The sequence below is a fragment of the Quercus lobata genome, chromosome 8 (assembly GCF_001633185.2).
Source record: "Quercus lobata isolate SW786 chromosome 8, ValleyOak3.0 Primary Assembly, whole genome shotgun sequence".
Lineage (NCBI taxonomy): Eukaryota > Viridiplantae > Streptophyta > Magnoliopsida > Fagales > Fagaceae > Quercus > Quercus lobata.
In genome coordinates this window covers 39,752,600-39,763,895 of record NC_044911.1, presented here as the reverse complement: position 1 = coordinate 39,763,895, position 11,296 = coordinate 39,752,600, and the positions used below count along the sequence as shown (strand labels likewise).

General features: G+C 33.2%; 1 protein-coding gene and 1 long non-coding RNA gene across 3 annotated transcripts; one reads left to right on the top strand and one right to left on the bottom strand.

The window, feature by feature from the left end:
* Nucleotides 1-2,274: 2,274 nt before the first annotated feature.
* Nucleotides 2,275-4,576, top strand: LOC115955647. The gene is made up of 2 exons (XR_004084160.1): nt 2,275-2,695; nt 3,982-4,576. It is a non-coding gene; the product is annotated as an uncharacterized LOC115955647 (long non-coding RNA).
* A 490-nt stretch (nt 4,577-5,066) lies between these two features.
* LOC115955646 (probable protein phosphatase 2C 58) lies at nt 5,067-9,832 on the bottom strand. 2 transcript variants are annotated; one of them, XM_031073861.1, is made up of 5 exons: nt 9,620-9,832; nt 7,097-7,339; nt 6,673-6,949; nt 5,986-6,140; nt 5,067-5,432 (listed from the first exon to the last, which is right to left on the bottom strand). In XM_031073861.1, exons 1-5 carry the CDS (start codon nt 9,650-9,652, stop codon nt 5,295-5,297), a joined length of 846 nt encoding a protein of 281 aa, XP_030929721.1. In that variant the 5' UTR covers nt 9,653-9,832; the 3' UTR covers nt 5,067-5,294. The 2 variants fall into 2 exon arrangements, with proteins under 2 accessions (XP_030929721.1, XP_030929722.1); XM_031073862.1 differs by lacking the exon at nt 9,620-9,832 and adding an exon at nt 9,508-9,593.
* Nucleotides 9,833-11,296: the final 1,464 nt, after the last annotated feature.

Below are 11,296 nucleotides of genomic sequence, written 5' to 3'. Positions count from 1 at the left end.
TTTTTTTTTTTTTTTTTTTTTTTTTTTTGACTTAGCATTCTTATATTGTTCAATTTAGTTTTTATTTATTTATTTTTATTTTTTAAATTTAGCATGTGAAGGATTTGAATTTTTAATTCTTTTTTTAAATGTCCTTTATATATATATATATATAAGCGTAAATGCTCTTTTAGTCCCTATATTTTGGGATCATTTCTATTTTGGTCCCTACATTTTCATTTTACCGCTTTTAGTCCCTAAACCAATTAACGTGTGACATTTAAGTCCTTACTGTCACCCAACCAACAGAAAAAACTGACATGGCAAACAGAGTACACTGTTGACACAGTAAATGTTGATGTGGCGAATAAAAAAAAAAATTCATTATTTAATAAATGCCAAGTCAACATAAAATAATAATAAAAAAGACATTTTCATGTTTTTTTCTAAATTCTTTTAAAATAAAATAAGATAATTAAATTTAAAAAATCTATTTCTTTCATAATTTTTTCCTGAAAAACATGTTCATGTTCCTTGGGTTTATCCCCAGAAATTTTCTTGAGAAACAAACACACACAAAAAAAAAACCCAAAAAATTCAGCTCAAAAACGAAATCATAAATCTCAAAGCCCTCATTTTCAACTCAGCAAAATCAGCAAATCCCCAAGCCATAAGCCTAGAAAGTTCAAAACTAGAAAATCATCAAATCCTAGAAGCCACAACCCACACTTCTTCAATCACCAAACTCACATTGAAACCCAGAACCCGACCACCACACTGCTTAAATAGTAGACTTGCACTGGATGTGGCAATGAATGCTCGCTAGCTTCCAACAACCACCTCTTGCATTTGCCTCCGGATCTGCTCCATATTGACTCGAAGAAGCTCTGACCCCTACAAATTTTTGTATCAAAATTTTCTCACACAACAAAACAAAAGCAGAGAGAGAGAGAGAAAACCAAAACCCTTTGGAGACGATCGAGATTGAAGGAGAGGAGCTCGGAGAAGTAAGGTTGTTGAGCGGAGGAGGAGGAGGCGGAAGCGAAGGCGAGAGAGATGAGGCTCCACAACGACGACAGCGTCATTTCCTCTGCTGCATTTTCCGAGTCCATTTCCAAAGAGGATCTGCTTCGATCGGTGAGCTCTAAGAATCGAATTTGCCTTTTATTCTTGTGTTACATAATTATTTTAAGGGATAATTACACTGTACCCACCGGTGGTTTGCCTCTAATGTATTTGAGTTCCATGTATCAGGTCCAACAAAATTAAACCATATATCTTGGGAACTCAGATCCATAGAAATAAAAACCCTAACTTTTTGACCTGTTTTGTGTTTTGATTTTGAAAGAAAACGTGTTAGAGTAACGGCAAACAGGGAGGTGGGTTACGGAGTAGTAACGGATTGAACCTCGGGTGGGTAAAGTGTCAAAATTGAAATCACAGGTAGGCAAGTCAAATTAGAGGCAAACCACAGGTGGGTAAAATGTAATTATCCCTTATTTTAATTCGACTAAGAATGTCCTGGACCTCCGATCTGAGAATCGAATCTACCTTTTTTCCATCCGATAATTCTGGGGACTGTGCCGTGGATCTCTTTGGATTTGTGTTTGTGTTTTTTGGGTTGTTGCTGGTTTTGCTGAAGATGGATTGATGGGTTTGTGTTTGTATTCTTGCTGGATTTGTCAGCATTTGTGTTTTTGTTTGTGTTCGTGTTCGTGTTCTTACTGGATTTGTGTTTGTATTCTTACTTAATCTTGTGTTTGTTTTCTAAGAAAAAAAAAGAGAGAAAATGTCAAATAAAAGAAAATGTTCTTGTTCTTAAATTTGGATTTTTGTTCTTATTGTTCTTGTTTAAGGCACTTTTAGATCTCAATGTGATTTTTTGTTTTTAATTTTTTTTATTCAGTTAAAATTAATAAATTATATTTTTTTTAATTTAGTTGCTGATGTGGCATTTTTAATGCCAAAATAGATTTTTTAATTATTACTTTAATGTGTCGTCAACCATGTCAGTTTTTTCTATTAATTAGGTGACGGTAATGACTTAAATGTCACGCGTTAATTGGTTTAGGGGTTAAAAGTGGTAAAATAAAAATATAGGGACCAAAATATAAATAACCTCAAAATATAAGGACTTTTTTTTTTTTTTGAGGAAGTCAAAATATAAGGTCTAAAAAGGTATTTACGCTATATATATATATATATATATATATATATGGACAGGGATTTCCGCCAATCATATTTGATGGAACTACTGCAAATAGGACAGATGTCAAGCATATAAAGTAACACATAAGCAAGGGACGTGTGAACGCACATGACCCATTTTAAGTTGAGTGCCGATAACCCTAACGTTAACAGCGTTAGCCAGAAGGAGGTCTTCTCCCCAAACACGCCGCTCACTGCTCTCTCATCTCCTCCACAGAGCTTCCTCTCTCTCAACCTCCGGCCACCTCTGTTTTTCTTCAGCAACGTCAGACCGGCAAGGGCATCTACTCTCTCAATCTAACCCAGACGGCACACAGCCAAGCCAAGCCAAGCCCCTCTCATCCTCCTCCACCTCTGTTTTTCTCATGTTCAACGCCTCTCTCATCCTCATTATTTGTTCTTCTCAGAAACCCCAACCACTGCCACATGCTCCGCCTTTCCCACCTCTTCGCCGCCAAGGACCACCGATTCTACCACACATCTTTTCAAGGCTCCGACTTTTTTCCAGGTTTCTTTCCGAATCCCTCTGTATTTTATATGATTTTTGTTTGCTTTGTGTGATATATTTGGATGATTTAATTCTGGCTTTTTCTTGCTGTGATAATTAGATTTCTTGTTTGTAATTTTTTTTAAATTATCATTTTGGCTAGCTTGAGTTCTTGCTGTGATATATTTGTAATTCTTGTTCTGTAATTTTTTTTTTTTGGAGTGGGTTTTGAGCAATGAGAAAAACAGAGGTGGAGATTGTGTGCTGATACGAATGTAGATTGCGTGCAGATACTAGGGTTAGACATTCTTAAACTATTCCTATCGCACATGCATTGCACATGCTCAAAGGGCTCTCTCTCTCTCTCATAAATTCCAATTAGAGATTTATGCGCTTGTCAATCACCGAAATAGTTGGGAGTGGGATCTCATGTGCACGGTAAACTGAATTTAAATTTACGATACTATGGTGGTGCCGTTTTATAGGTTTTTTTATTTTTATTTTTCAATTATAGGGTTCTACTTTTTCTTTTTCCTCTTTCTACTAACCTATTTTAATGTGCGTTTTAGCAAAACCTCAATTGGACATATTTTTTTCAGATTTATTTTAAAGATTTGATGACTTTTTTTTTCTTTTTGAGGAAATCATGCATAACATTTTATTCCTAATAAATACCAAAAAATTTTGGGGTGGTTGAACCGGCCAGTCCAATCCGGTTTTTAAAACCATGTTCTCACTTCTCAGCTTTGGTAAGCAGTAAAAGGGCATTTTCAATAGGAGAAAGTATCTTCTGTTTGCTTTTTGGAGCGTGTGTCTCACAAGCACGCGGGTTGATTGGGTTACATGTATTATCATTTGAGTTTTGTTGGATGCATTATAAAGACTCTGTTGAACATGTTATTTTAGCCTTACTGAATATTTTATCTTGATCTCAATGAATATATATTAATCTTGTCTTATTAATCTTGCTGGAAGTGGACCCATATGATTATTCATTACTCTTTTCATGCTTTGTGTACAGATTTAATTTTTAACCATTTTCTTCATGATAAGCTTTAATGCTGTTGGAATTCTCTACAACCAATGGTAGTGTTACTAGACAGTAGAAACCGTTTAATGTTTTTCATCAAGGCTAGATGGACATCCATCACTACTGAATATCTCACATCTGTAATTGCATCGCCACCAAAAGTTGTATGGTTTATTTAGACACCACTACAGCATGTCACAACTATCACCAGTGCTTCTAATAGCTATGCTTATAGTTTCTAACAGCATGTCACATTACTATGATGTGTTTCTGGCAGCTATGCTTATAGTCTCTAGGTCAGCCAAGGCTCTGAAATGGGATGAACCAAAATGTGCAGATTTGGGACTTCCCTTCCATGATTGAACTTCATAGAGGGGCCTGAACTGACACCATTGTGGGGCTGCTACAATCAGACCAAACTCAATAAGTTAGCAAAGGATAAAATTGATAAATGGAGGATCTGCTAGTGCATACAGGACTTGGCATGTCAAACCAGTCATTTGATTTACTCCTGCCTTGCTGCTCTTTTGGGCAAGTCAGGTGTGTAAACTAAGTTCCCAGTTTCTAATGACATGAATAGCACCCTATAAGTCTCTTTCACATTCACAATGCACACACTGGCATTCACAAACACCAATCTCTCTTTTCTATTGCAAGATTGAGTCACAATATGGACCCATGGTGAAAAACTTACACAGAAGATGTTGGTTGGTTCTATATAAATGAACATTACTCATATCGTAAAATGTAGTTTTAAGTAGGCAATGCAATTTTTTAAGCCTCACAAAGGATAGCGGGAGCAAATTACAGCTTTCATAATCCCCACATGAATTTGTAATTGATAATGAAAATATTGTTGCTTCTATTTTTAACATACTGTTCCATCTCATAATCTAATCTATCAAACACAGCTTATTTGAATTGTGCATCCACAAGGCTTGCCCTCAATGACAAATTACAATATAGATTTTGCTTATGACAAGCAAAATGGTAATACAGACTAAAAATGGGATATTTCTTGCCAACATAGAAAATTGTGAATTTCATTCCAACAACTGTTTAAAATTATAGAGTTCAATTTTGCTGGTTCCTCTCTTTACTCTCTACTTATAGTTAGATGTTGTTTTAAGAGATCCAGAAACCCTATCGGCCAATCGCATTCCACATCTAATAAACCATGTTATAGTTGTTTGATGTCAACGAAACAGAAGATTTTTCTTTTAAAAGAATAAAATAAAACCTTTCTACATCAATTATTTGATATTTATTAGCCCCATTGCCTTTATAATTGTTGATGCTGGTAAGAATATTGATCAATTTGATCCAAACCTCAATATGACCTTCAAATTCTTTCAATCCAAATTATTCTTCACATCCATAATATTGTCATTCCTTAAAAAATGGTTTTAACTTTTAAGGGAAGAGAAAAGTAATGGAAATGATTCTTGATCCTACATCAATGTTATAGAAGACTCCAAGTCTCCAATAATCTTTACAGTTCACAATATAAATTTTGTGTCTCATATACACACATACAACCCATTTTTGGTCCTCCATTTAAACCATAAGTCGGCTTACACAAAGAATATATCATTGAAACTTAACAACTATGCAGGATATGTCATCCTTACTCTTCTTAGAAAGAGCCACCTCGATCAAATGCTTAGCTGCCAACTGAGCATCCTTAATGGTTTTAATTGAATCCACAGCATCTTGGTTTGACATCACCTGCCCAAACATTGAAAAAAGTTCAGAAATCCACATTTCAAGAGCATGCAAACAGCAAACATACCAAACAAAGAAGAAACATTAGTTCAACTTTAAAATTAGGGCACACCCCTAATTTGATCCAAAAAAATACAAAATTTTAATTAGGTCCTCAATGTTCAAAAGGTTACAATCAAGTCCACAAAAAAATTTAATAGGTCACAATTAGGTTCGTTTGACATTTGAATGTGATGGAATGTATTGACAAAGGAATTTGTCTGACTTGGCATATGCTACATGGATAGTTAACCACGTCGCATACTGTTTTAACAAAAAAATTTGTCAAGTCATCAATTTTCTTAGGGTTATCTTTAATCAAAATTATAAGTAAAATACCACATGGATGAGACATAGCAACAAAAAACAAAAACTTGTTGCATCATTGCTTTTCCTAGGTGAAGTAAGGTTGCAAATGCTTAGTTTGACTTCCAATAGCCAAATCATCCTCCATAGCTTTGTTACAAAGTGCATAGAAAAAACATGAAGTGGCTAACCAGCATGAAGAGTAACTGACCTTCCATATTCCATCACTTGCAAAAATAATGGATTCCGTATCATCAGTTATCTCCTCAACTGATACATCAGGCTCCGAACTAAGGTGTATCTTTAAGCTCCTATCACCAAATGCCCTTGCTACAGCAAGCTGTCCGTCAACACGGGGGACATCACCTGCAAGAATCAGAAATTAGTACTCAATTCCAAATACATGGTCAGCCAACTAAACTATACATCTCATACACCATCTAATAAAGAAAAGCACAAAAAGAACTTAAAATTTTCTTTACATTGCAAGTGTTATGCATAGGAAAATGGACAATAAGGTTCCAGATAGACAGATGATCCAAATGTCAACCTTTTAATTTGCTAGCCAAACTTTATTCTTTGTCCTTGAAAATTGATATTTCAGCAAAAGCTCAAACATCCAAATCCATAAAAGATTACATGCATTACGCATGACACAGCTACAGAAGCCTATACAAAATAATCAATCTTAAGAAACTGGTTCAAAGATATCATTGGTGTCCCAAAAACACAATACTACTGAAACTGTCAAATAATTCCTGTGGCTCAATTAAAAATACCTACTGGTTAAAGCAGACGTGTATAACAGAAATTTTGGAACTAAATCCTGAATTTTCATCTATCACTAAATAAACACAAGATCTCTTCTCTGTGGTTATTACTTCAGAAAGCTGATTACCTGGAAGGTTGGTTACAAAACCACCACGGCTCTCAATCAGCCTTTTCTCCTTGCTTGGCTCATGATCAATTGATAGTTGTTTGGCTACACCATTCTTACATATAACAGCCCTAGAGTCTCCTACATTTGCAATGACAAGCCTTTCACCATTGATCAGTATCCCAGTTACTGCTGTTGAACCTCCTCTCCCCAATACTAATGCTTTCTCCAATATCTCATCATCTGTCATACGATAAGCTCTCCTTAAAGCAGTCTCTGTTTCAGTCCAGAAGTCATCCTGCTTGCAGCAAAGAAAAATACAATTCTTTTAAAAAGTTTGTATAAAGATAGTGAACATAGAAACTGCAGAAAATAAAAACTAGACACAAGAATCAAATGCAAGAAAATAAATATAAAAATCATCTGGGAATGATATTTTTAGTACCTGTTTTAAAATATTTTCAAACAGGTTTCTTTGCAAGTAGTTTGCAACATCATGGCCTGAATGGCCATCAAATATTGCAAATAAGCCCAACTCTTTGTTATTATTGGCTTGCTTGAATTCAGAAACCACATAATCTTCCATAGCATGATTTGATTTTCCCTTTACCATGTGAAAGCCATGTGTGATGTGATTCAACACTTTGCTTTTGCCTTTTCCTGTGTCAGATGAACCAAAGGCCTTCACCTAGAAAGAAGTAACCAATGAAACCAACAAATAAGAACAAGTAATTACTCTAAACATGATTTTCAAAAAGTAAGTGATGGAGAGCAATTAACCCCAAGTGAACAATTATGCCTTCATCAATTCTATATTTAACAGAAAATAAATCAGATTGTACACTTCTTGAAATGTATAACATTTCTGCTTAATATCAACAATATGTGCTGCCATTGTAAGTCAAGAGCATCAACAACTTTCCACAATGGATCACACATACATCATAGCACCTCACCTCACGTATTATAGTTTTAAAATTTAGTTTGGGTTTCTATCTTCCTTTACATCTAAAGTACTTATGCTAATATCATTACTTTCCCAGAAACTACTTTCAAGCTAGGGGAATATTCAATCAACCAGGCCCCTTGCTGATGCAATTTAAATATTGAGTGCCTCATATCAGGGCATAACATTTTTTATTACACTGCTAAACCGTTTTCATCTGTGGGCACATCTTCTATAAACTCTTTATAGAATTCTTGCACCTTAGATTTTCTGTCTCTATATGAAAGAAAACCTCTTGGGAATGAAAAGGGAGAAGGAATTCATTCTTAGAAAAAGCATTGAAATGCTTGGAACTTTCAATTAACTATCTCTCTGGATGGAAACCATTAGTGCAGTATAAATGAAAAAAAAAAATTTAAATGTCCAACATTATTTATACATGTTGGGCAACCAGTAGCAGCACCAGTGTTGGTAAAAGCAGGCTTAAGCACAGAGCGTGAAGCCTTAAGGCTCCAGTACTCTTCACCTCTAAAGCAAGGCACATTCAAAGAAGCACACATTAGGTGTGCTTTTTTTCACTTTTTTTATATTTTTCAAATAAATAAATAAAAAACCATAACTGAATTGTAGCAATAGGATCTTAACACTATTGCTATAGATCATTGATTTTGTATATAAAATTCAATGTTATGGTGTGCTTCTTATTCTTCCCAACCCTATAAGACGCAATTGGGGCTGCAATCACCCCACAGCTCACCATTGATCTTAAATTGACTAATTCTTATAGACTTATACTCATTAAATGATTAAATTATAACTAATATTAGTAATTAGTCACAAGGCATTATGGCTACTGGAAATTCAAGAACGGATATTGTATGTAAGTACCCAAATCTAGCTGATCCAAAAAACAAAAAATGGCTTGCCTTACAATTTTTGTGGTAAAGTTGCAAAAGGAGGGGCTTATATAAATGTTATATGAATTATATAAAATGTTTTATTTCAATTTATATGATTATTTGATCACTTATTTGTTGTGTTGCCCATTATTTGCAGAACGGACTCACACATTTTTTCCAGTGGAATGAGGTTCAATTGAGTTTGCACATCACAGGTCCATAAGAGTAAGATGTAATTCAACAGAATGCCACCAACACAGATATGAACTACTGTTTTAGCAATAGGATCCAACCACTAGAAGCAAATCCTCTGTTAAAATATATACAGAAGCAGAGGTTTTGAGTTATCTAGTGCATTAACCAACTAAGGAGAACCTCAGTGTCAAATGCATGTGAGTTTGGTTAGCCATGAAATAGAACTCAGATTTACTTTTTTTTGAGAAACAAGCCTTTGGATTTGTCATCATCGACAGAACTAGATACTGAACCTTGTCAACAGAAGAAAACCAACTACATAATAACTAACTCTATTTTTGAATCACCCAGTTTGAATAAATGAATAGGCGATTCAACACTAGGCTAGGCTATAGTATATTTTTTTGTTAAGTCTGCAACATGATAGATCAACAATCTACTTCTCACCAAAACAAAAAAAAACAAAAAAAAAAAAAAAAAAAAAAAAAAAAAAAAAAAAAAAAAAAAAAAAAAAAAAAAAAAAAAAAAAAAAAAAAACAAAAAAAAAAAAAAAAAAAAAAAAAAAAAAAAAAACAAAACAAAACAAAACAAAAAAAAAAAAAAAAAAAAAAAACAAAACAAAACAAAACAAAACAAAAAATAAATGACTAAGGAAACACCAATGACTCAATTTAGGAAGCACCCAGACATTGACTTCGCAGATAAAAATAAATATAGCTCCTTATAAATCCATACCATTGATGTACATCATCTAAATACCATTCAAAAGTTTCCATATATAATAAACAACTAAAAAGTTACTACTTTGTTACTTACACAAAAATCAGTCTGTAAGTAACTGTACTTTCAAGAATAAGTAAGAGCTATAACAACAACAACAACAACAACTTGAAGAAAACAAAGACACCCATTAACAAAGGGGACTGACCTTTATCTTGTGGAGGATTTCTCTTCCAGTCATGATATTTGTTTTAGGAGAAAGTGTGGTGTTGGTGACTTGAGAGGAGGAGAGAAATGCCCAGAAGAGAAAGAAAGATATACTAGATATTTTGGAAGAGAAAAGAAAAGGACATTGAATTTAAGTAGTACTAGTATCTAGGAATGAGAGTGTTTGACTTTGAAACACATGACCTACCGATGACTTTGAAACCCCCTATCTCAATGTCTATGTGAACATGTCTTTAGCCTGTAGCCTCCTATAGGACACCCCGCGTTCTTTGAACACAACGCGCTCTTGCCGACGACTTTTCTTTTTCTTTTTCTCACTAACTTTTGTATTCTATTTTTTTATTAGAAAAGAAAAAAATTATTATTACTTGTATAGTTTTTTATATTTAAGTAGTGTGAAAACTTTATTAAAATAGTTTATTAACAATAAATCATGTTAATAGGTGTCTTTAAAATATTTGTTAATGAATCATTTTATGATAACAATAAATCATGTTAATAGGTGTTTTTAGAACATTTATTAATGAATCATTTTATAAAAGTTTTAATACTCCTTCCATCGAAAATATAAAAATATATTAAAAAATTTAAAAATAGTTCCTTAAACTAATGCTGTTAAGGCATCCGTTAATTTTTCCTATTAACAATTGTCCTAAGGGTACCAGTTAACAGGACTCTTTATTATAAAAACATTTTCCTAATTTGCATTTCTTTTTTAGGGGGGGGGGGGGAGGATATATGGTTTCAAGTTTCAACTTATTATATTATCGGTGGATTCTGATTAACTCAAATTATAAAGTTTCTGATAGTTAAATAAGAGATATAGGATTCAATCTCCGCCTATGTAAAGGGTCCGTTTGGATACAGTTTATTTTGTTGAAAACTAAAAACACTGTAGCAAAATAATTTTTAAATGTGTGAATAGTGTCGTGGGATCCATTTTTAATATTTTTTCCTGAATAAACTAGTTGTGGGTTCCATGAATAGTGTGTGAATAATGCGTGAACAGTAACTTTGTGTACATGAATAGTAACTTTGTCTTCTACTCAAAAACGCGTGCATAAAAAATAAAAAAAAATAAAAAAAAAAAACACTAGACGCAAACACAGACGTGTTAGCTTTTTCAGCCGAATCCAAACAATCACAAAAAACAGACTGGTATCTTAATCTGATGATAAAAAGCTATTGTCAAATACGGATGTCATAGGTTGAAACTTTCTCAAAAAATAAAAATAAAAAACTTATGATATTATCAGACCAAAACACTAATTGATTTTTGGTATAAAAAAAAATCGAATCTTAAATATCTTATTTAACAACAAAAAATCTTACTAGTTGAGTTAACTATATCCTATTTCTTGATTTGCACTTTGATAGTAATTCTTATGGTACGTTTTAAGTTTAAACTTATCCATAGAAATTGATAATAAAAAAAATTATAATCAAATTATTGAATGAAAAATTGTACCTATGAAAATGAGTCTATTTGTTTTCATTGGCAATTCCGCAATTTTTTTTTTCTTTTATAATAAGCATGGGAGGAGGATTTAATCTTTTTTTTTTAAGAGAAAAATTAGATAATGTTATTTAACTGCAAGATTTTTAAGGACTGATAATTAGTGATTAGATTAAGTCCTTTATATTACCAAAAAAATAA

Coding starts and splice junctions, on each gene's coding strand:
- LOC115955646 (XM_031073861.1), bottom strand. CDS start 9,652: ATGACTGGAAGAGAAATCCTCCACAAGATAAAG. Junction 6,950..7,096: donor TTGAAAATATTTTAAAACAG/GTACTAAAAATA, acceptor TGCTGCAAGCAG/GATGACTTCTGGACTGAAAC. Junction 5,433..5,985: donor CAAGTGATGGAATATGGAAG/GTCAGTTACTCT, acceptor ATGTTTGGGCAG/GTGATGTCAAACCAAGATGC.